At 44.0% G+C, this 27,691-nt stretch overlaps 1 protein-coding gene across 5 annotated transcripts in view; it reads left to right on the forward strand.

Annotated features, from left to right (window-relative positions):
- The first annotated feature begins 7,319 nt into the window (after positions 1 to 7,319).
- Positions 7,320 to 27,691, forward strand: part of BICD1 (BICD cargo adaptor 1) — a 167,598-nt gene continuing 147,226 nt past the window's right edge. For 2 of the 5 annotated variants that reach the window (XM_059845908.1, XM_059845909.1), the window contains exon 1: positions 7,323 to 7,599. In XM_059845908.1, coding sequence (XP_059701891.1) covers positions 7,387 to 7,599 — 213 coding nt within the window. In that variant the 5' untranslated portion in view covers positions 7,323 to 7,386. Of the gene's footprint in view, positions 7,600 to 27,691 lie in introns of all 5 variants that reach the window. The other 3 variants (XM_059845911.1, XM_059845907.1, XM_059845910.1) reach the window with 3 other exon arrangements.

Below are 27,691 nucleotides of genomic sequence, written 5' to 3' on the forward strand. Positions count from 1 at the left end.
AATGAAAAGAGCCCAAAATATTACAGCAAAACAAAACATGAAGAAAATACCCTTAGAAAGTTTTATGGGTTTCAATTTTTTTTTAAAGGGTTAGATTTCACAATACAGAATTCACATGAAATAATTTTATGTAGTACCTGTTTCAGCTATTGCCATCTGTGTCTGTAGGTTGAATAATGTGATTAGTATAAGAAGAAGCATTTATAGTATAAATGCTAGTATAATTATTGAAAAAAGTTCTAGAGAGGATTTTAAAGTAGTTAAGTTTGCAGTACCCTGCTTTGTGATAGAACAATCATTTAATCCAAGATGTACCAAAAGTGATTGGGAAAATTCCCACGGAAGTCAGTCTCCAGTTCAAGATCTTAATCTCCTAATTGGACTTTGACTCCTCTCTTAGCTGAGGAAAATAATTGTAGCTTTGATCCAAATGCCTTCTTTGTAATCCATTGTTTTTAGTGCTTTGAATACATACCACCCATTCTGTATTAGGTACTTTGATAAAAACCTAACAAAATCCAAGTTTATCGGATAGTGTCATAAACCTGGCATCTTTCCCAAATGCCACACTCACTTAATAGAAATTCAATGTGATTTTCTTTGTGTTGTGTGTTCTGCATTCATTGTAATGTGTTTTTAGCAGCTGAGTGATGAAATATTAGCTTAGAGCTCTTGAAGAAATCACAAAATCATATGCTTTTTATAGTATCTGAATCAAATTTTCTTCACATTATCAACACAGCATTACAATCAGATTCCACATAAAGATTTCAGTTTCTCTCTCAGTGATCATTGTCTGTAAATGTTTTTAGTCATTGATGCATGATAAGGAATGTAAGGCAAATGCTAGCTTTAGCAGAACTAAGTGCCTTTTGAAGCTATATTTAATAGGTGCGCTGCAGATTCTAGGCTGTCAGTTTCAAGACAAGGCACATTGTTATAGAGAAATTTGTTATTCCACACTAATGACTTCTGAGGAGAAAAACTAGTCAAAATGGGATCATCACCTGCAGTCTGGTTCTTATTTTAGAGTCAGATCACATTTCAAATGTGGCATCTACCTATTATGCTGGTTTTGCCAGCTGCTTTTGCCCATGCTGTGGTGATAGGAGGAAGCTGAGGAACTGAGCAGCTCTGCCCATCCACTCACTCCAAAGCTGTTGGCACTGACTTGACATAATAAAAGGAAGAAGGAGACTGGAGGAATAATGTATAACCTCATTTCACTTCCCAGAAACACACTAAAGATGACTGAGAAATTGATTTGTGAGAGTCTGGAAAAAACACAACACGAGAGGGTTTGAAAAGTGCCAGAATAGAGCTGCCAAGAAAAGAGGGCATTGTCCTGTGCCTTTGGGCATTGAGGACAGCAGCTGGCTGGGGGTGTAAGCAGCCATGAGAGGCTTTGAGCATCTCTGCTGGAGCAAAAAGCCTCTGCTCTGTGGAGGGACCAGGTGTTCAGACAGAAAACTCCCTTGGTCATCCCCACAGGTGCTGTACCTGCCTCAGGAGGGTCCTGGCTGACAGCCTGGCCGCAGTGTGACAGCTGTGCCCAGGGTGCTGGGGAGCAGGGGGGACAGTTTGGCGGCCCCCAAGCACTCAGGTCACTGCTCTGGGGCATGTCAGTGGGGCAGAGCCCCCAGGCTGTAGCTGGGCTGATGGGGACTGAGGGAAGATGAAGTGGGAGGGAGTGGCCCTTACAAAGCAGGGACTGTGGCAAGCAGGCAGCCCCGAGGAGCACTCCAGCTGCTTGCTGTTTTTGGAGTATTTCTGCTGTGCATCTGAGATAAACTGTGTTCTCCCTTCTCCTCCAAGGTTTACATCTGTTCAGTAAGGAACACTCTGACACTGATTTATCTAGGCTGAATTGCTGACAAGTTGTTTGGACAAAGGATTCTTGGTGGGCAGGTCTTCCTTGTGTCACAGGAAAGTGCATGGTAGTTTAAACAGGCGTAATAATCCTTTCTGTGCTCCTTTCAGCCATTTTTAATTTGTGTTCTGAGTCTCTGCACAGAGTGGAAGAGCAGTGTCCTGGATCTTGAGCCTGAGGGCAATGCTGTCAATGAAAAGACTCAGCTTACAGTTGTGGAGCTGAACCAAGACCCATGGGCTACACTCACTGAAAGCAACACCCTTTCAGGCTGAAATGATTTATTCAATATAACAGTTATAATTCACATTCTCTGCTGCAGTCTGTAAGTTTTCTATATGCAAGTATCAGTTGGCTGCTTAGTTATTGCTGACTGTATTTTCTAAATGTTCTTACACATAATTTTTTGTAGTTTTCTTGTAAAACTCATTTTTGAGTCTCTAACCCCTGCTCATTACACACAAAGCATCCTGCCAACCATTTTTGTGCAGCCCTTTTCCCTGGTTTCCTTGTTGAAGTGTTCTGTTTTACTCCATTTTCCTTTCAGATTCCATATGTTCTACACAAGTGGTTTTCAACCTCCAGCTTTTTGCAGCCCAAAATTATTCTGGTGAAATTACAGTTTCCTGTCTATCACATTTAACTCCATCTGATAACAGGCTTACAAAAATTAAAATTATTTACCTTCGCAGATCCTTTATAGGCAGTTCACAGAGGACTCACACAAGGACACAGCTGTTTGAAAGCCTCTCTTCTGAATGCTGACACTCATTAATCAGAGAAACATCATTACTTTCTATTATATACATTATTGTTTATTAGCTCCTGTGTTTAGTTTCTCTTAACATTTTCCATAAACTAATTTTCTTAAAACCTATTACCATTTCTATTGGACTAGGATCTCATAATATCTTTTTAAATTTCATTTTCTTCCCAGTGTCTCCCTTTTATCTCTAGGCTGACCATTCATTACAAAGGTGATGTTTATATTCAGTGCTGGAGAAAGATAAAGCTTTGGCAGTGCAACAGCTACTTGTTTATTTCCAAACCAGACCAGCACAGTTCCCATAGAGACTTCTCTCAGTGCTTTTCCCTTTTTTCCCATTCAGGAAATCAGTGCCATTTGCATTGACAATGACAGATTGGTCCTCATACCTTTCTTTTTCTTGTTGTTTATTTTTGCCCTTTGGCCACTCTGGTGAGCCTGCCAAACACTGGTAATTAGCAGTTGCTTAGCTGGTTTGGGCTCTGGTGCTCTGAGATTCTCCATATAAATGGACTGACAGGGATGTCTGTGCAGGCTGCAGGTGCAGATTCAGCCTTCTGCCATACAGTACAGGCTGCTTTTACAGCTGCATTGTCACTAAGGCACAGAACCAATCATTCATTTCATAGAGGTCATTAAATGCTTCTTAAATGATCTGAAATTTAATAATCTCTTGAGTAAGATTTGAATTATATCGTTTTCCCTGTCCTTGAATATCTGATTGGTTAAAGAAATGTGTAATCAGTACTGAAACCTATTATCCTTGGTTTAGGAATCCATGAGTATCACATGTCAGGAATCCAAAGGAATTCAGTTTCATGCCCATGAAATGGATGCAGTCAGAAGAAAGCTTGTTTTATTAAAGTATGTGGAATGACATGTAGATGAAATTACTTGAGACTTGTTTGAAATATTCATGTGAAGGTGGTGCACAGGACAAAATGAAGGAGACATAACAATGCAGGGTGATATGCCAACCTTCAATAAGATCAGGGTATGCTTTTTGCACTTGGGGAGGCAGAAAACCTAAGAGCATTGCAGCAGGCCTTAAACCAATGTGAGATGATCACAACAGGGCAGTGGAATTATTTAAAATATCAATATCATTGTTTTAGGGCTATCTGCACTCATGAGTGGGCTCCTAAAGGTACCAGATCTGTGACTGAGACCAGAGCTTTGCTGGCACCACTGTGCAGCAACTCAAATCCATAGTTTATCACAGGCACTCCAGAAAGCCAGAGATCTGCATCAGAGGAGGTCCCACTGCCTCTGTTATGGGATAATCCCTGGGGAATGACCACCTTTGAGTCATGCTGCAGCACCCCCTTCTTTAATGAAGACTTTGGCTAAAACTTAGATGCTATTTATTGTAAGATCATCCATCTTTTCTCATCTCCACAGAGTCATGAATGAGGCAAAATCAGAGCTCCTGGAAACAGGGAAAGGAGCTTGAATATTTTCCAGGTCCATCGGTGACCTTAGTAGTCCATTATAAATACAGGTGGAGGATCCTGACAATAGAATGTAGGTGCTGGATTCTAGGCCTAAGAAAAGACAGAGAAGTGAAAGGTGGGATTCACTCAATTAAATATGGATGTCTGAAGGTATCCATGTGTGTGCTGCCCAGCCCAGCCAGTGCAGAGAAACTGACAACAAAAGTCCCCTGACAACTGGGGACTTTTCAGAGAAGACTTTTAAAGAAGTAGAATTTTAAAACAAAGACAAATATCACCAAAGAATACAGGTTTGATATTGTTTACATTTAGGAGGCAAGAAGAGGGATAAATGGGCACTAGTCACAGAAAATCATGGGCATCTTGGTGTTTTCAATTCAGAGTAGCTTGAGGACCTCACAGTCACTGTGCACTGCTATTGTATTTGCTGGGAATGTCCCAAAGAAGGCAGGAATGATGCATCTGACTCCATGTTCTCAGAAGGCTAATTTATTACTTTATAATACTACATTATATTAAAAAATACTATACTGTACTAAAAAATACTATACTATACTAAAAGATACTTACTGAATGCTAAAAAGTTAATAATGAAAACTCTTGACTCTTTCCAGAGTCCAGACACAGCTTGGCCCCAATTGGCCAATAAGACAAAACAACTCACACCAGAATCAAATGAAACAATCACCTGTGGGTAAACAATCTCCAAACACATTCCACATGAGCAAAACAGAGGAGAAGCAAATGAGATAAGAATTGTTTTCCTTTTCTCTGAGGCTTCTCTGAGCTTCCCAGGAGAAAAATCCTGGGCGAAAGGATTTTTTCAGAGAATGTGAATGCCACACACTGCTGCACAGGGCACCACACCTGCCTTTCACACTGCACTTTCTTTTGGGGTGTTGCAGAAACACTGGCACATTGTAAAACTCCAGATTTCCCCTCTGGGGTGCAGATGTTCAGAAGAGATGAGGCTGCCCTTGGCTTGTGAGTGAGATTGTCAACCAAATGATGCTAAGTGGAGTTACACCAAGGCTTGATTAGCTGTAGGCTTCCTGTTGCTTCAGCCGATTTCCACACTATCCTTGACCCAACCACTCATTTTTAGCACTGGTCTCAAAGATGTTTGTTTTCTGATCCATTCCTGTGCTCAATAACATTTCCATGCACAGTGGCCTAGGCGCAAAGTTGACAAAGGCAACTAGACTAGAACTTGTGAAAGCTCTTGGGACAACATTTTGCTTCTCCTTTGAAATCGGGTGGTTTTTTTTTTTTTGTCCCCTTCTGATTTGTGGAATCCCTCATTGTCTTTTAAGAAGAGTGTTGAGGTTAGCTATATTGTGGGAATTACAGTTGGGATACTGGAGTTCTCCTCTCTTTTGTCATCCACTCATTAATGAGAGCCACTCACTCTTCTCATATATTAATATTCACACTTGTTTCTTTCCAATTAATATTCACACTTGCTTCTACAGTAGAATTTATTAAAAATGTGCATTTTGGAAGCGGTTTTCAAGCTAAAAATTGACAGAACTTCCATTACTTTGCTTGCTTCTTCCACGAATGCTCTCTAGGCAATGAGAAGTGTTTGTGCAGGCTGGATTACAATGTATTGGTTATGTATGCATGCGCATATATTTACAAAATTGATATATGTCATATATTGTATGCATATATTGTATAATTAGTGTTAGTGCTTCCATTTGCAGATCTCAAAGAACTCTGCTGAGCAGTCTAATAATTTTTACCTATTTCTTAGTCATGGGGAAGCCATGGTGGAAAGGGAATTGTTTAAAACAACATTATCAGGTCAGCAAGAAAGGAAATCTCTGCCTTTGATTTCCAATACAGCGCTGCATTGGTGGGCAGTGACATCCATCTTCTTACAGGTAACTTCTATTTAAAACAAACACCTCAATTTGGAAATTCTAACCCAGTTTTCAACCTTTAAAGGAGTAAATGTAAAAGTAAAAAAAGTCAGTAAAACGTGAAAAACAGGTCCCCCTAGTACTTGGAGCAAAAACTGACCAATATCAATTCAAGTCTATTTGCAGGCCATAGTTTGAAGAAACAGTAAACTGAAGCCTAAGACTCTGAGTATAAAAAAAGGCTGTGACATTGATCCAGGATGAAATCACTCTTCCAGTTCAAATATGTAAAATGCGCCTAATCTGGTGTGTTAACTTTTTGCTGGCAGGCTTTGTAAGAGATCAGTTCCTGTCTGTCTGCACCACTCCAATTTTATGCTGGACAAGTAGCATCTGTCTTTCTGCAGTCAGCATAAAGCCAGCATAAAACTGACATAATCTATGCATCAGGTCCCCCGGTTAATTTGACAGAGAAACAATGGTGTGACCGCATCTGAGCTGAATCAGTTTTGTCCTGCTGTCTAATCAGTGGCACTGAGACCTTGTGCTAATGGTGATGGAAGAGCAGCCCTAGCCCAATGTCCCGACCCCGCTGCTGTTTCGCATTCAGGTTGCCTTGACCAGAACCAAACGCACTCATTCACCGGGGGCAGGGAAGGGAGCAGAGCTAACTCTGCTTTCCCAGTTTCCCGAAATAGCAGGGGAATACTTGCTGCCGCCCCCCCGCTCCTGCAGTTTGCTGGGCTGCATCTCCCTTCCTACTTATACCCGCACCGCCGCCGCTGCAGCAGCACGCCGGGCAGAACCGAGAGGCGCTGACACGGCGGCCGAGGGGCGGGAGGGGACCGGCAGGGAGGGGGCCCGGGCGGGAGCAGCCCCGCAGGCGCAGCGCCCACATCCCGGCGCGCCGGGGCCGCTCCGCACCGGTCGAGCAGCTCCGCGCCGCCTCCCCGCCCGCCCGGCGGCAATGCCAGACCCGAGGACGCTGTCATCTTAAAGAGCGCAGGGGAGGGACCGTGTGGAAGGGAGGCGGCGGTGCCGGCGCCGCGGGAGGAGGCGGGCGCCAGCAGCAGCAGCAGCATCTCCGCGGGAGCCGCCGCACGAAGGCGCGCTCCCGGCCGCCCCGCTCGCCGCCCCGGCCTCCAGCGCGCCGCCGCCTCCCCGGGCAGCGGGGCTCGCCCGCCCGCTCGCCAGCCCAGGCGTCCCCGCCGCCGGGGCCGCCGCAGGGCCGGGGGAGGCGAGCGCGGCCTCGGCGCGTCCCGGGCGGCCGGCGGGGGAGGAGGGGGCCGCGGCTGCGGCGGGGCGGACCGCGCTCGGCGGCGGCTGCCGCAGGCGGCCCCGACCCCCATCCCCGGTCCGGGCCGGTGCCGCCCCTCGGCCGCGCCCGCCCCCTGGCTGCCTGCTCGGCGGCGCGGCAGTGCCGGCGGGGCTATGGCTGCGGAGGAGGTGCTGCAGGGCGCAGACCACTACAAGAGCGAGATCGAGCGGCTGACCCGGGAGCTCTCCGAGACGACCCACGAGAAGATCCAGGCGGCGGAGTATGGGCTGGTGGTGCTGGAGGAGAAGCTCACCCTCAAGCAGCAGTACGATGAGCTGGAGGCGGAGTATGACGGCCTCAAGCAGGAGCTGGAGCAGCTGAAGGAGGTGAGGCAGCCCGGGCTTTTGTCTCGGCCCGCCGCCGGGGGCTGCGGGCAGGTGCGGGGTGCCCCACGCGTGTCCCCGCCCGGCCCCGCGCCAGCCCTGCAGGTGGGCGAGCGGGGACGCGACGCGCGGGCCCGGAGCGGCTGCGGGCTCTGCTCCGGGGCTGGGGAGGAGGGGATTCCCGGGGCCGAGGATCAGCCTGGACCGTGAAGCTTAAAGACGGATTACACGAGATCGCAACCCCCTTGCCCTGAGAAATTTCCCCGGGGCCGCGCTCCGGCTCCTGCCGCCGGCAGTCTCCCTCAACTTGTGGGAACGAACAGGCGTTTGCGGCAGGGGAGGGTCTCCCGGTCCCACCTGCACCGCATCGCCCAGGGCTTGTCTGGGAAGAGCAAAGGAAAGAGTGGGATGAGAGCTGGGCCAACGCAGTGCATAAGGAGTCGGGATCTCTGTAAACAGCTGTCTGCAGTGCGTGAGGAGAGAGACAATTCCTTTTGAAGTTATTTATAGACCCGCTTTAGTCTGCCAGTGAGGGGAACCGCTGCCATTGGGGGGGCGGGGGGGGGGCGGGTATACAGCACTCTTCGAGGTCACCCATCAGTGGAAATTAAACTTCTGCGTCATGCTGAAAGGGTGAAATATTTGACTGGAGGAGTGATTTGGGGTCATCTTTCAAATGTGTTTTTGTAACACTCAAAGTATGAAGTAGGTGGGTGTTACACCTTGCCTTTCAGCTCTGCTAAACATGACTCTGGCTCTGAAAAATCATCACCGTCCCTGTGTTCATCCTTAAGGGAAGTAACTTGAGGCTGAGAACAGTGCAGGTACACGGGAGCTACGGGAGGGCTGTGTGTGCACACGTATGCAGCACTCACAGCTCTGCACCTCATGCTGTTTTTATACCATCCCAAAATGTAACTGACTAGGCTTTGTAAACAAAGGTAAAGCATCAAACAGGTATTCTCCCAAACTTAGAATGTATCTTTTTGTTCTACAAAAAAACCCAAAACAAAACAAAAAGCCCCCTGCTTTATAGAACGTGCAGAAATTCTGTTAGAATTCATGACATTTTTATTAGAAACTGTGAATGTATTCCATATGGAGGAAATACACTTAAAAAACTTAGGTTATTTCTCTTTCTATTCTTTAGGCTACTGACTGATGCCCTTTTAGAAGTCTTTTTAATAAAATAAGGGTTTCATTTTACTTGCAGGTAAATGAGTTATGCTACAGACTTGGTTCAGTGTCCAGAAGAGTTGAGAACATTTTATTTTCAATATGAAGAATAAAGCTGTTTTTCAGAAAAACCTATTGGTCTCCTTAAACTTGATCTCTGCCTCCCTGCCCCCCTGAGCCTATGGAATAGGCTCAGGACTTCTGAAACCAGTAATCACAGAGTGAGGGATAGAGATGCATAACTTGGCACTGTTGGGAAGGCAGTTCTGTTTGAAATGACCTGACAGTAAGAGAGGAACAGAATTAAAAGGGGAAAGTGCAGTGCAGTTTCTAGGGAAAAAAAGAAGAAGAAGAAGACGAAGGAGGAGATAAGCAAAGCTGCAGGTCGCTGTTATCCCACTATGATCATGTACAAAAGAAGACTGATGAGAAGCCAGGCTGACACGTGGGTGCACATGGCCATGGATAGAAGAGATAGTGCAAGGAATCGAGTTGAAATTATGAAACTAGAGGGATTAGTCAGTCAATGCAATTAATTGAAATCAAAGATGGGCACTGACTTCCTGTTTACCTCTCCTTGAAGTCAGTGCATGCTCTGCAGCCCAGAATATCTCCTGTGGGGCCATGCCTTCATGCTGTGCCAGCCACAGCATGGATACTGAGGGGATATTCACAGAGGGAGGAACAGGAGAAACCCCGTAGCCTGCCTGATGCCAGGCAGGTGTGGAGCTTCTCCAGTTTCCAATCCAGACCCAGGGCTCTCAATTCCAGAGCTCTCCTTAGCAGCAGGTGGGGCATTTCCATCCCTCACCAAGGCCGCAAGCAATTTTTTTTTCTTGCTTTTAACCTTTTTAGCAGAAACCACACTGATTCTAACTGCACATGCACTCTGCGAAGGAGAATTTTCTCTTAGCCCTTCCTGTTGCTGTATCTATTTTCTGCTTCTGTGTTAGCACCTCCATTATGGCAGTTCCCTCAGCACAAGTCAGACCTGTAATGGTGAGACACAAGCAAATGGTGCGTCTGATGACACCGGTGAGGCAGAATTCAGGTAGTTCAGGCAAATTGTCCTGTGGAGTGTACATGTGGGGCTGTAGGGTTCTGTTTGAAAGCTCTTAAGGGGGCAGAGAAGTCCAAAGACACGTTTTTAGTTTAGTAAAGCACCATCCAGAATGTGTGGAGGAGGGTTTTTGTGTCTTTCCTCCACAGGCCCTTGCAAGAACGTGCTGCCCAGTGGTGGGACATTGAGTGCCAAGACTGACTGACAGACAGAAATCTGTGCTGTGCTCTTACTTCACTGCATTTGCATCCTCTTTGAAGCCATATTGGGGCATACAAACTGGGCCTCAGATTTGTGCTAGAATAAGCAGTTTGTCCTTTCCCAAGGAATAGTAGGTGCAAGTGGTTGGCCAGGATTGTGTTAGGACATTTCCTCTCCTTCTGCAGACCCTCTCTGAACAGATTCAGTTACTGAGATTGACTTTTTTTGAGACAAGTCTTAATTTTTTAACAGTTTTATTATTGATTGCTTGTGTTCTGTTGTTAGGACCTCATTGTATTTATTACTCAGTTGAAGAGCTGCCTATCTTTAACTTTACTCAGCCATGGTTTGGCAGACAGGGATCTGAAGTCTTCTCCCATTCTCCTCGGCAATCTAAAACTCCAGTGGACTTCAGCAGTCCTTTTCCATATAAATGGCAATACCTCTGCTATACAATAATTTCCATCATTGGAGAATGAAATGGGAAACTAAGGCCATTATAGGATGTTGAAGTAAAAGCAAATTACCATATCTTACATTAAATATTAATACTTGTATACAGGATATATGCTATCCACCCTGCAATATGAATTGTTTTGGTAACCTCTGATGTTTCTTCTGCTGTGTTCAGAGGTCTCTGCTTTAGCCCAAGATTTTGATGTTTTGGACCATGAGATAAATTCATATTGCAAAACCGCTATTATTATTTAAAGCTTTATTAATTTTCATAGGGGTTTGGGTTTTTTTTTTTCCAGTCTGAAAATGATGTTTCTCTAGTCAATTACATCTCAGTCTAGTAGAATTTTGGATCTTTGGTGAAACACTGTCATTTTAGGGCCCCTGTTACCAATGTTACTTTAGCTGATGTGCCTTTTAATCTGCAGTCCATGAAAATTCAGAGACTAGGACTTGCTATTAGCCATGGGATTGAAGGTAGCTTGTTTTCATTGTCTTGCTGAGCTGGGAATTTAATTATGTAAAGCATCTTCCAGTGGTTTCATTATATCTGGTCTTACATGTTCACATTGCATTTACTGTAAGAGTAATGTGTGTTGTTCTATTTCTTTTAATGGAAGTATAAAATGATATTGATCTTCTTGCCTGTTTACTTCCAACCTCAGCCATTCCACGATTCTCTGATCAGCCACTGGACACTGGTGGTCCATAAAGTTTTTAAAGCAGAGAAATATCAGCCACATTTGCTCATGATTAAATGGGGATGGAAGGCTTTGGTGTCCAACTCTGCAAGAGTTTAGCCTGGGAAATCCTAGCAGAGATTTCTCTTTGGGAGTCAAATCATGAACATGGCAGCTGTTCCTCTCCTTGACTCCCTCTCTGACTGACTAATTTAGGCAATATCTCACTTGGCTTCTTGGCTTTTATGTATTTCATTCTATGGAGACAAACTCTTCTGGGTTGCAGAGGGCACTGGATATCAAATTTCCAGGCAGTTTGGTGCTTGCTTTACTTAAAAGCAAATTATCCATTGCAAATGCTTGGAAACCAGATTAGTGGTGAGTATCCCTGTCCTTGGCAGGTGTTTGTTTTCTTTGCCTCACAGAAATGTTGAATCAATGATCATGAAGTACTTACTTGGTTTACTAATACTTACTTACTTGGTTTACTAGGGCTTCCAAGAGTAATTCTTGGTCTGTGTCTGAAAGAGTTTTTGAGGAGTAGAGCTGAAGGTCTCTCTGGCAGCTTTTCAGTTCTGCTCTTCCTTGCACTCTTTCAGCACAGGTGACTCTCCTCTTCTGAAGTGACACTGCCCCTCCAGCTCCCCCACTGTTCTCCAGAACCTCTCGCCCTCCTGCTGCTTGAATCACCTCTGCCTCTCCCATCTTTGAAGTGTACATTTGGTGGGACTTCTCTGCATCCAAAAAGGCTGGAGGAGAGGGAGACTCCTCCCAAAAAGCATCCCAAATACAGCCCTCTTAAATGTGGATTCTTATACACACCTGTCTACATCACAGGATGCTTAGGAAAGTGTGAAGCAGCTCATAAATTGCACTGAGATGTTCTAAATTCTCCCCAAAGCTGAATGTATTCCAAATATGGGAGCTTGGGAGCTGTGAACTGCTACCATCTCAGTATATCTTTACACCTCCTTCTAGTGGCAGCTCTGTGGGCTTGTGTTGGATGAGATGAAACATTTTTGGCAACTCATCCTGATCTCACCACTTTGTCCTTGGTGCCTGCTCATGTTGTGTCACTCAGAAAGGCTGTGCTGCCCAGCACCCAGCTCTGAGATGAGGACATTCAGACATTACAGGCTGGGGACTCACTGACTGACTGACTGACTGGGGGTCAGGTCTGTGCCAAAGGATTTGGGAATCCTCGAGGACAGTAAGCTGAATGTTGGACAGTGGTATGTCCTGGCACTGAGAATTCTGTCAGCATCTTGAGCCTTTAGGAGCAGAAGCAGAGCTGGTAAATTGAGAGAAGTGATTATCACTTCCAAACTGGCAGTTGTTAAACCACATCTAGAAAACAGCATCCATCTTGGGCACCCTTAGTACAAGAAAGACATGGATAAACTGGACTGCATTCAGCAAAGGACCACCAAGATGGTCAGGAGCTGAAGCACTTGCCCTGTGAGGAGAGGCTGAGGGAGCTGAGCTCTTCAGCCTAGAAAAGAAAGGGCTGTGAGGGACTCAGTATCAGCCTGTCCATGGACACAAAGTGTATTGAGATGTCAGAGCCAGGCATTTTGTGGAAGTGCCCTGTACCTCTAGTTGGAGGCCTGTCACTTGTGGTGTCCCCCAGGGGTTGGTACTGGGTCCAGTACTGTTTTAACTCATCAGTGACACAGATGAAGGGGCAGCTGCCTCCTCAGCAAGTTCACTGCTCACACAAAGCTGGGAAGAGTGGCTGATACCCCAGAGGGCTGTGAGCCCTTCAGAAGGACCTCGACAGGGTTGGGAAAGATGGGCACAGGAGAACCTCCTCAAGTTCAGAAAAGGCAAGTGAAGGATCATGTACCTGGGGAGGGATAACCCTGAGTGCTGACCTGCTGGGAAGCAGCTCTGTAGACAAGGACCTGGGGGTCCTGCTGGACAACAAGCTGTCCATGAGCCAGAAATGTGTCCTTGTGGCAAAGAAGGCCAGTGGTCTCCTGGGGTGCTTTGGGAAGAGCATTGCCAGCAGGTTGAGCGGGGGGGGGGGATCCTGCCCCTCTACTCAGCCCTGGTGAGGCAAATCTGGGGTGCAGTGTCCAGTTCTGGGATCCTCAGGACAAGACAGACAGGGAGCTCCTGGGGCAGGTCCAGCAGAGGGTGACAAAGATGAAGGGACTGGAGCATCTCTCTTAGAAGGGTAGGCTGAGGGAGCTGGAGCTGTTCAGCCTTGAGAAGAGACTAAGGAGAGGGGACCTTATCAATGTCAGTAGTATCTAAAGGGAGGCTGTCATGAGGATGGACCAGGTTCTTCTTGGTGGTTCTGAGCAATAGCACAGGAGGCAATGGGCAGAAATTGTTGCACACCAAGTTCCACCTTAACATGAGGGAGAACTTCTTCACTGTGCGGGTGACTGAGCACTGGAAGAGGTTGCCCAGAGTGGTTGTGGAATCTCTTTCCCTGGCGGAAGGGAGGTTGGAGTAGCTGACCTCCAGCTGTCCCTTCCAACTCCAGCCATCCTGTGATTCTGTGAGGGGTGGGAGGACAAGAGATAACTGACATAAATGGAAACTACAGAGGTTCAGACTGAATTTAAGGTAGATCTGTTTCCCTGTGAGCCCAGGCAGTCCCACAGATGTTGCCCACAGAGGTCATGCAGTCTCTTTCCATGGAACTTTTCAAGCCCCAGCTGGATGCAGCCCTGAGGAGCCTGGGCTGGGTGCAGGGCTGGTCCTGCTGTGAGAGGAGGTTGCACTAGGGGAGAAAGGGGGCTCACAGCAAGGGGCTTTGAGCAGTGCAAAGTTTCTTAAGGGTGTCCATTGTGCAGTTAAATTTGAGTGGTGAGTTGCTCTGAGTTAGCCTATACACAGCCATGTCCTGCCTGGAAACAGTGACTGTCAGCAGGCCCACAACATCGCTTCGTGGTAGAATTTCATTTTCTCTTGCTTGTTATTAAGTCTCCAGTGACCTGGGGTTACCAAGGGCGCAGTTGGATGTGCTCATCTCTCAGCAAGACAATCCTACATCTCCTTCTGCCACTCCTGCCCCTGTTCTGGCTCTCAGCTGTGCAACTGTTCATACCGTCACAGCAGGGTAGGAAACTAGCCTCAGTTAAAAATAACTGAGGAGGGGTTCTTGCTGCCTGTAACCCAGATTGGGCTCATCATCTGATTCCCAATACCTCCCAGGGAACTGCTTTACCTTTGCCTAAAAGTCAGCACGAGGAGAGGAGTGAATGCAGAGGGAAGAGGGGGTGCTGATGTTAAGAGAGATGCACATCAAGTTACATCAGGATTGCTTCCTCCAAGAGGAAATGAATCCTGTGCATTAGCCTACAGAAAACATAAGCAGCTGGAATCATGTTAGGGGAAATTGGAACTATTGTTGGAGCTTTGGCAGCACGCAAAGAAAAATGTAGATGAAGCTTTTGGGTTTTTTTCCAGGAACCTGTATTCCCAGTTGCTCTCAGTAATTGTGTTTTATCCTTAGCAGCCAGTACAGATGAACATGCAATATTAGTCCTCCTATGATAGCCAGCCCTTCAGCAGGGATGGTCAGCTTTCAACACTGGGGGCTCACATATTCACAAAATAAGTCTAAATCTTCAGTTTGTTTTCTCCCAATAGTTTAATTATTTTTTTCATTTTATTCTTTCATCAAATAAATCTGTTTCTAATCTGAGCAATTCTGATTGAATCAGTCATCTGGGTTGAACTCCTCAGAGATAAGCAGAAGTTACGACTGGATTTTATGTCATGGAAAAGTAAATTTTTCATAGATTTTCTAGGAAATATCGGATTAGTACCAAATCTAATATGACTGATTGAGGTGTTAATGGGTGAGCCACACATTATCATTATGAACTACTTCCTGTGTAAGGCTTATGAATGTAAAACTGGGGGTCACAGGAGAGATTTTAATCTGAAGGTCCCCATCTGTTTGGAATTAGGCTTTTTTATAGTGGATTAGAAAATAAATAATTTACTACCATCTTTTGACCTTCCTTTAGGTGAAATACTTTTCCCTTCCCTTCTGTGTTGCCTAATGGATTTTCTTTTTCAGGGTGTGTGTGTGCAGTCTGTGTGCACAGCAGCCTTCAGGGTGAACACCTGGCTTTATTGAAAGTGCAAGAGGGGCAAAACAATGGTGGAGAAAATAGGATTTGGCATAAAACAGTAATTTGTGAGCATTCATCATGGTAAAATGAGGAGCATTCTCAAAGTCAGAGAGAGTGAATTTGCACCTGGGCAACTTTTATATACCTTATGCAGTTGGAGGAAAATACATGCAAGATCATGTGTTTTCGTGTATTGAGGCCTTCTAGAAGAAGGCTTCTAGAAGAATCTTCTTGAGATTGAATGTGGTTTTTCTTCAGTACCTCATTCTCTCTTATGTTTCTGCATCAGTGTTTTCTCCACATGGACAATGAGAGTAAAATCCAAATCACCACTTGCTCCTGCCTCCCTTTTGCCTCTGTTACAGATTTCCCTTCCCTCTTTGTCTGATACCTGAGGGAATAATGCTTAATTCAGTACAATTCTGTACTGTACTTTTTTCTGGGGGGGGGAGGGATGATTTTAAATTATAATGACAGAGACTGAAAAGCATGTATTCATTTCTGCTGAATTGTCTTACATTCCTTCTGTGACTTTCATAGCCTTCCTCTTTCCTCATTTCCTTGAGAAATCAAAACCACTCATTTTATGTGGGAGGAGAGAGAGTATTTGCCTAATTTAGAGGAATTGATATAGCATGTGGAGACATGAATGTGCCCTTTGTCCCTTTATCACTTGCATCTCTCACAGCAGATAATTATGAGGAGAAACCAGCAATTTTTTGTACTGTACTGTGGATGCAGACTGTGAGTACAGACCAGCTACAGATGGAAGTAGCTGGGACTAGTCAGAAGGTGAAAAATGTGCCTGAGCAAGGGCAAGTGCCTAAAGCTGAGGTAGGCAGGTAGAAATTAAGCCAGGTTGCAGATTAGTGTTTTGTTGGTGTCTCTACTTCTCTGCAGAGAGTAGTATTAAAAATAAGTTTGAGATTATAATATTTATGCTTCTGAATTTCTTTCACTATCAAAGTTTAATTAACTTGGTAGTTAAAAGAAGGAGCAGGCCACTGTCCTAAATCTATGGTTTTGGGACAGACCTATGAGACACCAAAAGGCTTTCACTAAGACTGAAATGTGTCCAATCCCATTTTCTTCATCTCTCTTGGGGTTCCTCCCTCTCTGTCTGCAGCCTGATTCTCATTCTTGTACAGTGCTTGTCTCTTGTTCATCATGGTTTATGTACTTTCACTTTTTTTTTCAATCTTTGCCCTATATCTTACTTGGTGTTCATTTGCTGCTCTCTAAGATGTGGAACTGAATTCTTTATATTGAAGAGCCTTTTTGTCATTGTGTGAATGTAAGAAATCTGGCCATTTTTGGCAGATTAGACCTTCCATACTATGCTCAGATACTGTAAGCACATGAGGGGTTCCTAGAAATACTTTGAATTGTTGTTTTAGAATGGACTGAAAATGAAGCAACCGAGGATTTGTCCACTCTGCTTTGTAGCAGCCTCACCATTAAAATCATCTTTGGAAAGATCACTTTTAGGGCAGCTTTAAAATCAGATTGGCTGTGTGGATGCAAAGGAAGAAGACACCTTTCCATAAGGCTTTAGGAAACTCAACCCCCTTTTAAAAAAAATAAAATTGTATGGTTTCTGGAATTATTTGTTTAAGCCCAGACAAGACAGCTGATGCCCAGTGAGGTTAGATAACACACTCAGACCTTTTGATCAGCATGGGAATGGGGTCCATTATCCACATGGTGTTGCCATACCTTCTCCACACCCTTGCTCCCCTGAATCACACCGAGTTACCCCTGCACTGTCTTCAGCCCCTCTACACAGCCAGTAGTTCTCCAGCTGATAGAGACAACTCTGTGCTGAGCCAAGAAGCATCAAAGACATCCTCAGTTAGCAGAGCTGGTCACCTTTCACTTCAGTCAGTCACCTCTGGGGATGTTTCAGCTAAATTATATAAACTTTACTTCCCAGTGGTTTGGGTTTTTTCTGCTCTGTGTTTGTTTGTTTTTAATTCTGGGTTCTCTCAGAGCTCACAGGTGACACACAGCTGGCAGGGGCAGTGCTGTGCATTTGATTTGTACTCTGGGAAGTACAAATGTTGTAGTCTGTCAGCACTAACCAGGCGTTCCTTGGATGCCCTAGTCACTCTGGATGGATTTAAATGTCAGTGTACTGAGAATGAGCTGCACAGTGCTGTTGTTTGTCATCACTGGCTGATGACTGATTGCCACGGAGGAAGCTGGAAGCTGCTAATAGCTGCAGTTTTAACTTCTGTTTTGGATACTTAGAGGGGGAAACCCAGCTCCTAGCAGTTGTAAAGCTCAGATGGGAAGACAAAAGCAGACTTTTAAGGAAAAAGATAGGAATTTGGGTCAGGCAAAGGGAACAGGTGGCTTGGTGGAACAATTAATTTATAAAAGCTTGGCTCTTGGCCAGACATGAACACAGCATGATTTGGATTTTGTCTTCTCAGGACTGGAGTATTGTTTACTCACACCCACAAGGCAAGGTGCAGGATGCCAAACTGCACTGCATCCTGGCCCTGCCCAGAAAGGTAGAACTCTCAACCTTCTGGCATTTGGGTGTTAAGAGAACTGGAGCATTTGGTCTGGAGGCAGATGGAGAGTTCACAGTTGGGTTAAAGTGCCTGTGTATTGCCTCTGGTTCTCAATTTGATGGCTAAGCCAAGATGCTTAACAACTGTATTGTCCAGCTTGAATCTGTGATTTTTTTTATTAAATATGGGCTCTCAGTAGCTTGTAGCTTTTCCTATAATAAATAGTATTAATAAAGACAAGTTTGTGGGGCTTTTTTTTTTAAGGTGAGTAGGAAAAGTTTTTCTCATACCCTGAATACCTCATAGAGTTTTTACAAAGCATTAAAAGTTTGCTTGGTTCTAGGTAATTCCAGGTGACTGCACAGCAATGGCAAACATGCAGAACTCACCTAAGTTTAGTTGAAGGGAACATTTGCATTATCCTTTCTTTCTTTGATAGCTGTTTGTAATTCCCACCACAAACAGTGAGGAAAGATTGGCTTTAAGCATCCCATGTGAAGAATGCTATGTCTAACGATATACCCTCTATTCAGGGCTCTGCCTAAGGGTCATTTATAACAGGTATGACTCCAAGACCAATTCTGAAGTCCTTCCTCTGTGGGTAAGTCAAAGATAAAAGAGGGCAATGATTTATTGTTGAATCTCTGCCTACCACCTGCTGGCAAACAGCACTGTCATCAAGATGCATGGGATAAAATGTTTTACAAACTGAGAATTCAGATTTCTTCCCACCAAAGTGGGAAGAACTGGCATAATTATAATTATTGTGTCTCAAGCATGTGATCTTGTTCTTGCAGTTTAATGAGTTGTCATAACTCTGCTGAGCTTCTGTGACTGCTCATGTGCATGCACTTGACCAGCCCCAAATGTGTAAGAACAAGGTGAAAAAACCCCCACAGCCAAACACAGAACACAGCAGAAATCTGAAGGAAAGAGTTTTCAGCTGACATGGATCTTCCATCTGCAGTAAGCTAAAAATGTGCACTAGATCAATTACTAATCCATAAAATCTCTGTCAGAAATCTGGGTGCTTGGTGACAAATTTTAAAGTAAATTGTAAGGATATAATACCAAGGACTCCTCTGTGAAATAAAATGTATGATATATAACATTAGAGAAGAGAAACAGAATTTAAATGGAATATAATTGTCTGTGTGTACCAATAAGGGAGATGGAGTCTTGTGGCATTGTTAGGAGTACATTACTTTGGGCATGAGGTAATTCCATTTCTTGGGCATTAGGTAAGCTTTTCATTTCTCTGCCAGATAAGGGCTGATAGTTGCCATCTGATAATAACAAAACTTTAAGATGCTGTAAGCTCAGCTGTGTAAAAATAGTAGCAAACCTGGAACAACACAGTTGAGGGACAACATTTTTTCCAAATGTGCTGAATTTAATGTTACAGTGATGCTGTAGATTGTTAGGTGCTTTGCACTCACAAAATAAAATCCACATTAAAGTAACAGAACTGAATTATCAAGTTTAGATCAGATTTGGAAATTTGTCCCCAAAGTCTGTATTTAATTTGTATTGGAAAACAATGAGTTTGCTTTGTGAAGCAGGCTGAGCAGCTTTGCACTGAAACCTGTATTTCTAGACTTCTTTTTGCCCACATACTTTGAAATTACAGATCACATACCTGAGTGATTGTTGTGATACACACATAGGCTCCTGGCTTTAAATATTTTTGCTGTAGTTATTTAATACTGCATCATGATTTGTAATTTAAAGTATTTTCTGTCTAATTGCTTGTGGAAAGAGTCAAGATTCAAGAACAGGAAATGCAGTGATACCTTGATCATAGTTTTAGCACTTGTGTTTGAAAAGTACTTTACTCACAGTTCCCTGGGCTGACGTTAGAGACACTCAAGAGTCATGCCTGTGTTTTTATGGTTGTTGAATTTGCTTTTGTAGCAAATGAGACTGATGGGAAAACACTTAAACCTAAAATGAGCCTTGTTTGGGTATACATAACCATTTCCCTGGGTATAACAGGCAGAGTTGCAGGTGGAGACCATGCTGTGCTCACTTTTTATTCTATAAAAGTCTCTCAGTTGTAAGATGTTTCTTGAAATGTGGGCCCTGGTTTCTTAACCAGTGAGAACCTGAGGTGGGCACCCCCATCTGATGCTGGGCTGGGTACTGAGAGCTGCTGCTTTGTTGCCATCCCTCAAGGATGTGCTTGTCAAATATTCCAGTCTGAAGAAGCAGGTTTGGGAAAGGGGATCCTGAATTCTGCTCCAAAACACAGCAGCAGAGATTCTTCTCCTGCCATCAGTTATTTTTGTAGCAGAAAGTAATCTACCCCTTGAAAAGGCATCCAAAATCTGATAAGCAACACTTTTAGGAGCCTGCAGTCCGATGGTTTCTGCTGTCTGTGGAGGAAGGAATTGCAGCTTTGCAAGTGGCAGTGTAATGAATAGTCAAGCACTTACCAGAGCACTGGCACTGGATGGATGCAGGGAAAAGCCAGAGGGAGTGAGTCAGCATGACCTTGGCTGCTGCCAGGGTATCACATCCAGCCCTCCAGGGGCGCTGACATTGGTTGGGGTCTTTAGTGGAAAGTGACTCTGATGAAATAAAGTCCACTGCAATAATTAACCACTGCTGGTGTGTTTTGTATTTGCAGGGAATGCCCTGACAAAGGCAGGAATGATGCATCTGACTCCATGATCTCAGAAGGCTAATTTATTACTTTATGATACTATATTATATTAAAGAATACTATACTAAATAATACAGAAAGGATACTTACTGAATGCTAACAAAATAATGAAAACTGGTGACTCTCTCCAGAGTCCTGACACAGCTTGGCCCCAATTGGCCAGTGAGCCAAAACAACTCACTCACACTGGAATCCAATGAAAAAAATCACCTGTGGGTAAACAATCTTCAAACACATTTTCACATGAGCAAAACACAGGAGAAGCAAATGAGATAAGAATTGTTTTCATTTTTCTCTAAGGCTTCTTAGCTGCCCAGGAGAAAAATCCGGGGCGAAGGGATTTTTTCAGAGAATGTTCATGCCACACGTGTGTGTGTCTGAAAAGTGCCACTTGCACAGGGTAGTGTGCAAAACACTATCAACTAAAGCCAGCTGTAGTTATTCAAAAGTGGTTTAGTTAGTAAGCAGGTCTAGTTCTTTGTTACCCTGTGGCAGCACAGGCTGCACTCCGGGGAAGCAGAAACAGCCTGAAAATTCAGAGTGCTGCTCGTTCAGTGAGCTGCAGTTTGGCACATTGAGTCCCAGCAGGGTGGGATAAATTGTTATTTATTGCATGACAGTGACACCTGGGGATTCTGCAGTGCCTGGCACAAGGAGTTGCAGGTGTATAAATAGAAGAATAAAGTTTTTACTGTGGAAATAGGACTTTGTCAGGGGTTTGGTATTAAGGAATAATAAGGGGGATTTACAGCAAATAATAGAGGTGCAGAAGCTGTGATGGGATAGGTTGTTCAGCCATAATTTCAAAGGAAATCTGTGACTAAATCACAAGGAAAACACGGATTTTTCTCAGATTCAGTCCAATCATTTATCCTCCAAATCCTTTCATTTAAAAAAGCCAGTCAAACAGAAAGCAAGAGCAGTCAAGTGCCCTGTGCTCACTGACCAGGGTGTGCACTGGCAGTGTCTCCCACTGGTGCCAGGGTGACCAGTAAGGCCATTTAGGAATGGTGGTATGGTAGTCTTGCTACTTTATCACAATCAAAGCTAAAGGAAAAACGAGGATGAAAAAAACTCAGATAAACCTCTTTGGTTTCTCAGTTCATTATTTGGCAGTGTTTCAGTGGCAAAAGCCCTTGTCCTTAGAGATCATCGGCATGCAGTCCCCTGTGGGCTGTAGGGTCCCTTTGAGGTCCCTCTCCCACATATTCTGCACATGTAGAGTACCTGGGGTCCGGGAATACATCCCCATCTCTCACCCCCAGCTGCCCTTTCTGCTTTGCTCTTTCCCCCTTTGGAAGCTGCTCCTGGCTGCCATCCCACAATTTGTTACAGTCTTCCTACTCCTTCCCACTTATCTCTTCCTGAACCACAACTCTTCTCTGCTGGGACTGAGATTTTCACATCAGCATTTACTAATCCCAGCAGCTGGTGGAAACCCTTAATTTTTCCTTTGCTCTTTCCATACACTTAGTTGTTGATTGCTGGTGGGAGAAACTGAATTCCAGCCTCCTCTCCCTGCAAGGAATGCATCTTGCCTCTCCTTGCCTGCTATCTGTGGGTAGCCTCACCCCACAAAGTACCCCTTGTTGCTATTGCTGCATGGGGAAAAGTTAAGTGACAGGCTTTAGTGTAGTGAGATCCAGCATGTGGGGTGACCTTTACAATGGGAATACGTGGGAAATCATCATTTAAATCTGTGAGGTAAGACTTTTGCAGTTCCTTGGGAATTCGGGCCAGTTAAAATCTCCTGGGGTGTGTTGAGCACTAGATGAGGCTTCTCACAGAGCTGGCATTGGTTAACGTGGAGCTTGGAGCAGGAGTTTGTAGAGGGTGAGGTCCTTGGGGCAAAGCCTGCCCTTGCCCTCCTGTTTGTGCTGAATGAACACAGGGAGCCTCTATTCTTGGCTTGGACAATTAGGTTCTATGGCAATACGAGTAATTAATAATAAAATGGGGCCTCTTCTGTGGATGGGCTGTTAGAAATAATTTCCTTCTGCCAGTTGCTTCTCTAGAATGTGGTTTTGAACTTTGAGATCCTGAAAGAGATAGTGGAAACACAAGCAGCTGTCACAAACCTTTAGCTCTGTTTGTTTAGGCAGTGGTGGAAAATCACAAAACTAAATTGTGGGATGGTTCACTGGTTTGTGCATCTTTTGTTGTAACATCAAGCTCTTATGCAATGGACCCCTGTTTGATTAAAGACTCTTCTCACAAAAAGTGGGTTTCAACAGACCAGATTTTTAATAATGGGGAAAAAGAAGCAAAGCAAACTACTGATCTCCTGGTTGCTCTTCACCCAATTCATGTGTGGCACACACAGAATCAGCTGTGCTATGCTCTACCAGGGTGATCCAGCTGCTGCAGCTGCAAGAGGCTCTTGTTTGCATGTGTGGTGGATCTGAACCCTGCCTTCACCCATGTGCCATCTGGAGCCCAGAGGGGGGATAAAGCATTTGGTTGCTTTGTCACATCACAGTCCTTCAACAGCTGTTCCTCATCCCCTTGGCAGCAGGGGTGGCATCTGGCTGTGGAGATGGGCTGTGAGTGGTGGCAGCACAGTGCCAGGAATAGTGTGACACAGATCCTCCTGTCCACACACCTCATCCAGTTCTGAAACCTCCTCTTGTCCATCTTTCCCAGAAGTCACATTCACATTTTCTGAAAAATCCTTTTGCTCAGGATTTTTCTCCTGGGAAGCTGAGAAGCCTCAGAGAAAAATGAAAACAATAATTATCTCATTTGCTTCTCCTCTGTTTTGCTCATGTGGAATGTGGTTGGAGATTGTTTATCCAACAGGTGATTGTTCCATTGGTTTCTGCTGTGGCTCATTGGCCAATCAGTGTCAAGCTGTGTCAGGACTCTGGGGAGAGTCACCAGTTTTCATTATTATCTTTTTAGCATTCTGTAAGTATCCCTTCTGTATTTTTTAGTGTAGTATAGTATAGTATACTTTAATATAATATAGTATAATGAAATAATAAATTAGCCTTCTGAGAACATGGAGTCAGATTCATCATTCCTTCCTTGGTCTGGGGGGAACACGAAAACAATACCCAGGTGTTAAGGAAGCTGAACTGTGGAGGCCTTCAGAGGCTTCTTTCACAACTTTCTTTTTATTCTTTGCCAGACCTCTGCCAAAAAAGATGGCAATGACTCTGACATTTAAACTTAGGTATCCAAGGGTACGTTATTCCTCCAGATTTTCTACTATGACTAAAAAGAATCTTCTTCCTTCAGTGAGCACAAAGCTGACATTTTCAGGAAGCTGACAGCTGGTGCCACGATGGTGAAGATGACTGACTGAGAATCTCACAATGTCAATCATGATCCAGGGGTTTAGAGTACTGGGCTCCCACTAAGCAATGCAAGAATGCAAGTAGCCTTGGTAGGTTGTATCTAATGAGGAGGAGATTCATTCCTGAATTGCTTTTTTAAATTAATGTTCTATTTCTACTCTGGTAACCATAGTAATTGCACTGGAATTTTGTGTTTTAACATATTCATGCCCAAAATCTCTTCTGGTGGTTACTTTATTTTTATAGAGGTCATGTTGTGGCCTGTAGCCAAAAGCACTGATGCTAATACAGAATGTGATTTTTATCTGTTCTCACTAGGTATGCAGAGCCAGTTACAGTGAGTATTTTTTCAGGTTGTTTTTTTCAGCAAAAGTATTGGACTGCATGACAGCACTGTGAATTATGATCTGTATTCTCTGCTGCAGCACCTCTCCTGAAATCAACAGAATTATGCTGGCAAAGAACTTGGTTCTTCATAGTGTCAAGTCACACAACTCTGACAGTGACTTCATTATGGCATTCCCAGAACTATAAGGTGTTTGGATGGGAGGACTTGGCAGCAGACTGGAAGCACTGGTGACTCAGTGCACAGTGCTCTGTCTTCTGAGTCAAAAATGACCTGGTGTCCTGGCACTGCAGTATGTAGTTTGGTTTTCTTGTTGTTTTTATGAGATGTAAACCCCTCTGTTTTCATGAAATTATTGCATTTTACTTTTTGAAATGGAAAATTAATATTCTTTATGCTTTTTTTTTTTTTTAATATCAAGATAGCTACTGTTCGCTGCCTGTTTTTACAGAGCTGGTAGGAGAGATTAATCACCTTTGCAGTCTGTGTCCTTTAGTCAAATTTGATCATAATTTGCCATCAAGATGTTTCAAGTGTCTCCATAGGAAACAGGGTAAGAATTGCTCCTTGTTTGCCCTGCACAGTTAGGCCTAAATTTGTGTTTCTGAACTTGGCTCACTTTCCATGATGAAATGCAGATGACCTCCAGATGTCCTTTTCTCTTCAACTGGTGTGTGAGTCTGAGTAAAGGAGTTCTTAAAAATGGCTTCAAAACTCACTGTCTACATGTGAAATCTATGGAGGATCTTTGCTTCTCTGTTTGAATTCCCTCATCCCATCCAAAAAGGTGAAGTAAAGGAATGTAGAACAAGAGGTCAGATTTACAAAAGGAGCATCTGCCCAGACAAGGCTGCATACTGGATTGTCCCTAGCAGAATTAACTTTTAATAGCTGTGGAAGACCTCCTGAACTAGCTGGAACTGGATACTGGTGTTAGATGAGCACAGTAAATGAATTGGTTTTGTTTTTATGAGCTCATTGCTAAAGGCTTGTTTAACCATATCTTGATGGAGGGTGCTGAGGGTGTCATTTTTCCTCATTATGCAGTAATAAGTGTAATCTAAATGTGAAACTTGGATGTATACAGGCCTCTTATCCTCCAGGAACAAACAGCATTCAGAGGGCAGATAGATACTCATGGACCAGCAGGATCCCTAAAATGGCCATCCTGCCTCCTGAGACACACAGGGCTGGGTCTGCTGTGGCTGTAATTTGGGCTCTTCTGTGAGGGCTGTGAGCCACCACTACCAGGAGAGAAAATGGACAATGTTGGTTCTTCTTCCCTCAACAAGCAGCAGTAAATAAACAGCAAGTCCCCAGTCCTCCCTGCCTCTATGCACACTGATTTGTAGAAGTCTGTAAATGTCAGCAGGAACTGGAACGAGGCGGCATCTCAAACAAATGTAAAAATCTTCATTTGCAGCAATTGCTGTTGTATTTGTGGTCACAATAACTTTGGCCATAATTTCCAAGTTAGGCTTGCATCTGTAACTGACTGAAATGAAACAGTGTCAAAATTAAGCTTAAAACAATTTAAAATAAATTGTGGTTTTGCCTTTCATTTCCAAAGGAAGCCTTTTTTATTTCCCAGGCTGTATCAATTTTGTGCACATATATTTGTCATTTGGAGTTGGTGGGTTTCTACCTTCTTTGCAATAGCAGTACAAAGTGGTTTGAAAAAATATGGGGTGGGGATAAGGTTGCAGTAGGTATTAATTTCAAATTAAACTATTAATTGTATCTTCTGAGACAGTTTTTATTTGATTGTTTGGGTTTTTTTTGAAGCCATAATAATGTAAGACATTCCCAAAATATTTCTTCTGAAAATGAAACTATTATTTTTATCTTCTGCAACAGTTTTTATTTGTTTGGTTGGGTTTTTTTTTTCTGGCCATAATAATGTAACACATTCCCAAAATATTTCTCCTGTCTTTAAATACCTTTAGAGAGTTGTGGAGGAAAGTGAACTGCATTGCAAGACTGTTTTCTAGAATAGTCTTCATCAGATGTCCAGGTGATCATGCTCTGTAATGGATGAAACAGAGGGCAAGAAAGCAGCAGAAAAATAGCTGTAATTTACAGTTGGTAAATTGTGCTGCCTCTGTCAGCATCAAAAAAAGCTGGTTTGTTTCATATCTGCTAAAGTTCTCCTCCAGAATAATTTAATCAGTTACCGGCTTTATAATATTGACATTTTAGTGAGGCATTGCTCTGTGAACATCACATTTCTGTGCAGTGCTGCATACCTGTAGTAATTACCACGGCTTAAAGAAGTCTAGTTCATAATTTATGAATGACACAGATGTTCCCACAAGTCCTGAGTGCTAACATCTTTGATTTGAGCTGTACACAGGCAAGAAGGAGCTCATTTTGAATTCACAGGGATTCAGTACTGAGTGAGGTGACAGTTTTAGTGCCAAACATGCCATGAGACAGGAGAATTTCTGCACATGGGTACATGAAATCTGCTGGGGGCTTATGCTGCATTGCTGGTGCCTTACTGGAGGTGAAACCATTTGTGTGCTGCTAGGGCTGGGTCCCCCATCTCCTCCATGCAGAAATGACTAAAGAGACATTGAATTTTGACAGCATTGTTTCCAGGGAGAGCACCTCAGGATAAGAGGCTTCTTTGGAGTGTTTGAAGAAAACCAGGCTGACCCAGTTTTTCCTGCACGTTTGGTGTTTACAGGAATGAATTTACAGCAATTCAAAGAGACCAGGGAGTCTCACTCTCCCACCATGAGAGCACAGGAATAATTAAGCCTGCAGTCATACACATTATTCCTGCTGTTGTTTTGCCAAAATAAGGGATTACTGCCTTTACTTACTCACCCTTACCTATGGAGGTCTTCCTCATTGCCCACTGCTGATTGTTCTTTAATGCAATTCTGGAAACATCATGTGAAAAGGAAAGTCTCCAGTCCTTAACTAAGAATTTTCAGTAATATTGTGTGGAAAAGAGATATGTAGGGGATTTTTTTTTTTTAATTTTTGGGTTTTATTTGGTGCATGGCTTAGCAACAGGATTGGCTGCAAAATAAAATAGGCTATAAAGGAGAAGGGAAAAGAGGTAGGTCTCGAGGGGCAGAGATGTCCTGTGGTTACAAAAGAGAAGTCATGGGGATTCTGATTAAAAAGCTACAGACTGATCTAAGTAATATTCAAGGAACTATTTCCCTGCCTTAGTTTTCATACCAGAGTTGGTAACTAGTGCTTTGATCTGTATGTTTTCAGTGGCATGCAAAGTGGAGAGCAGCTGGGTTTGAGAGCTTCAGGCAGTCTGTCTGCTTCAGCTGTGTGTCCCTGAAGGCTGGGCCAGCTCAATAAGGGCCAGCAGAGGAGCTGTCATTAAGCTGTGGCTTAGGGTCTGCTGTTCTGAAGGTTTCTGATGCTTCAGGGAGGTTGAAACAAATAAATAAACAACCCTGCCATGTTTGCAGTGAAGAAATGAGATGGACCATCTCCCCAGCTGCCTGCTCTGCTTGGCTTCAGCCTCCCACTGCTGGAGTGATGCTGCCGAGCAGGGAGCAGCACTCCTGGGCTGCTGCTGCTGCAGGTGGAGGTGGATTCACACTGACAGGGGGGCTGTGCCTTCT

Source organism: Haemorhous mexicanus, chromosome 5, assembly GCF_027477595.1.
Source record: "Haemorhous mexicanus isolate bHaeMex1 chromosome 5, bHaeMex1.pri, whole genome shotgun sequence".
Taxonomy (NCBI): Eukaryota; Metazoa; Chordata; class Aves; order Passeriformes; family Fringillidae; genus Haemorhous; species Haemorhous mexicanus.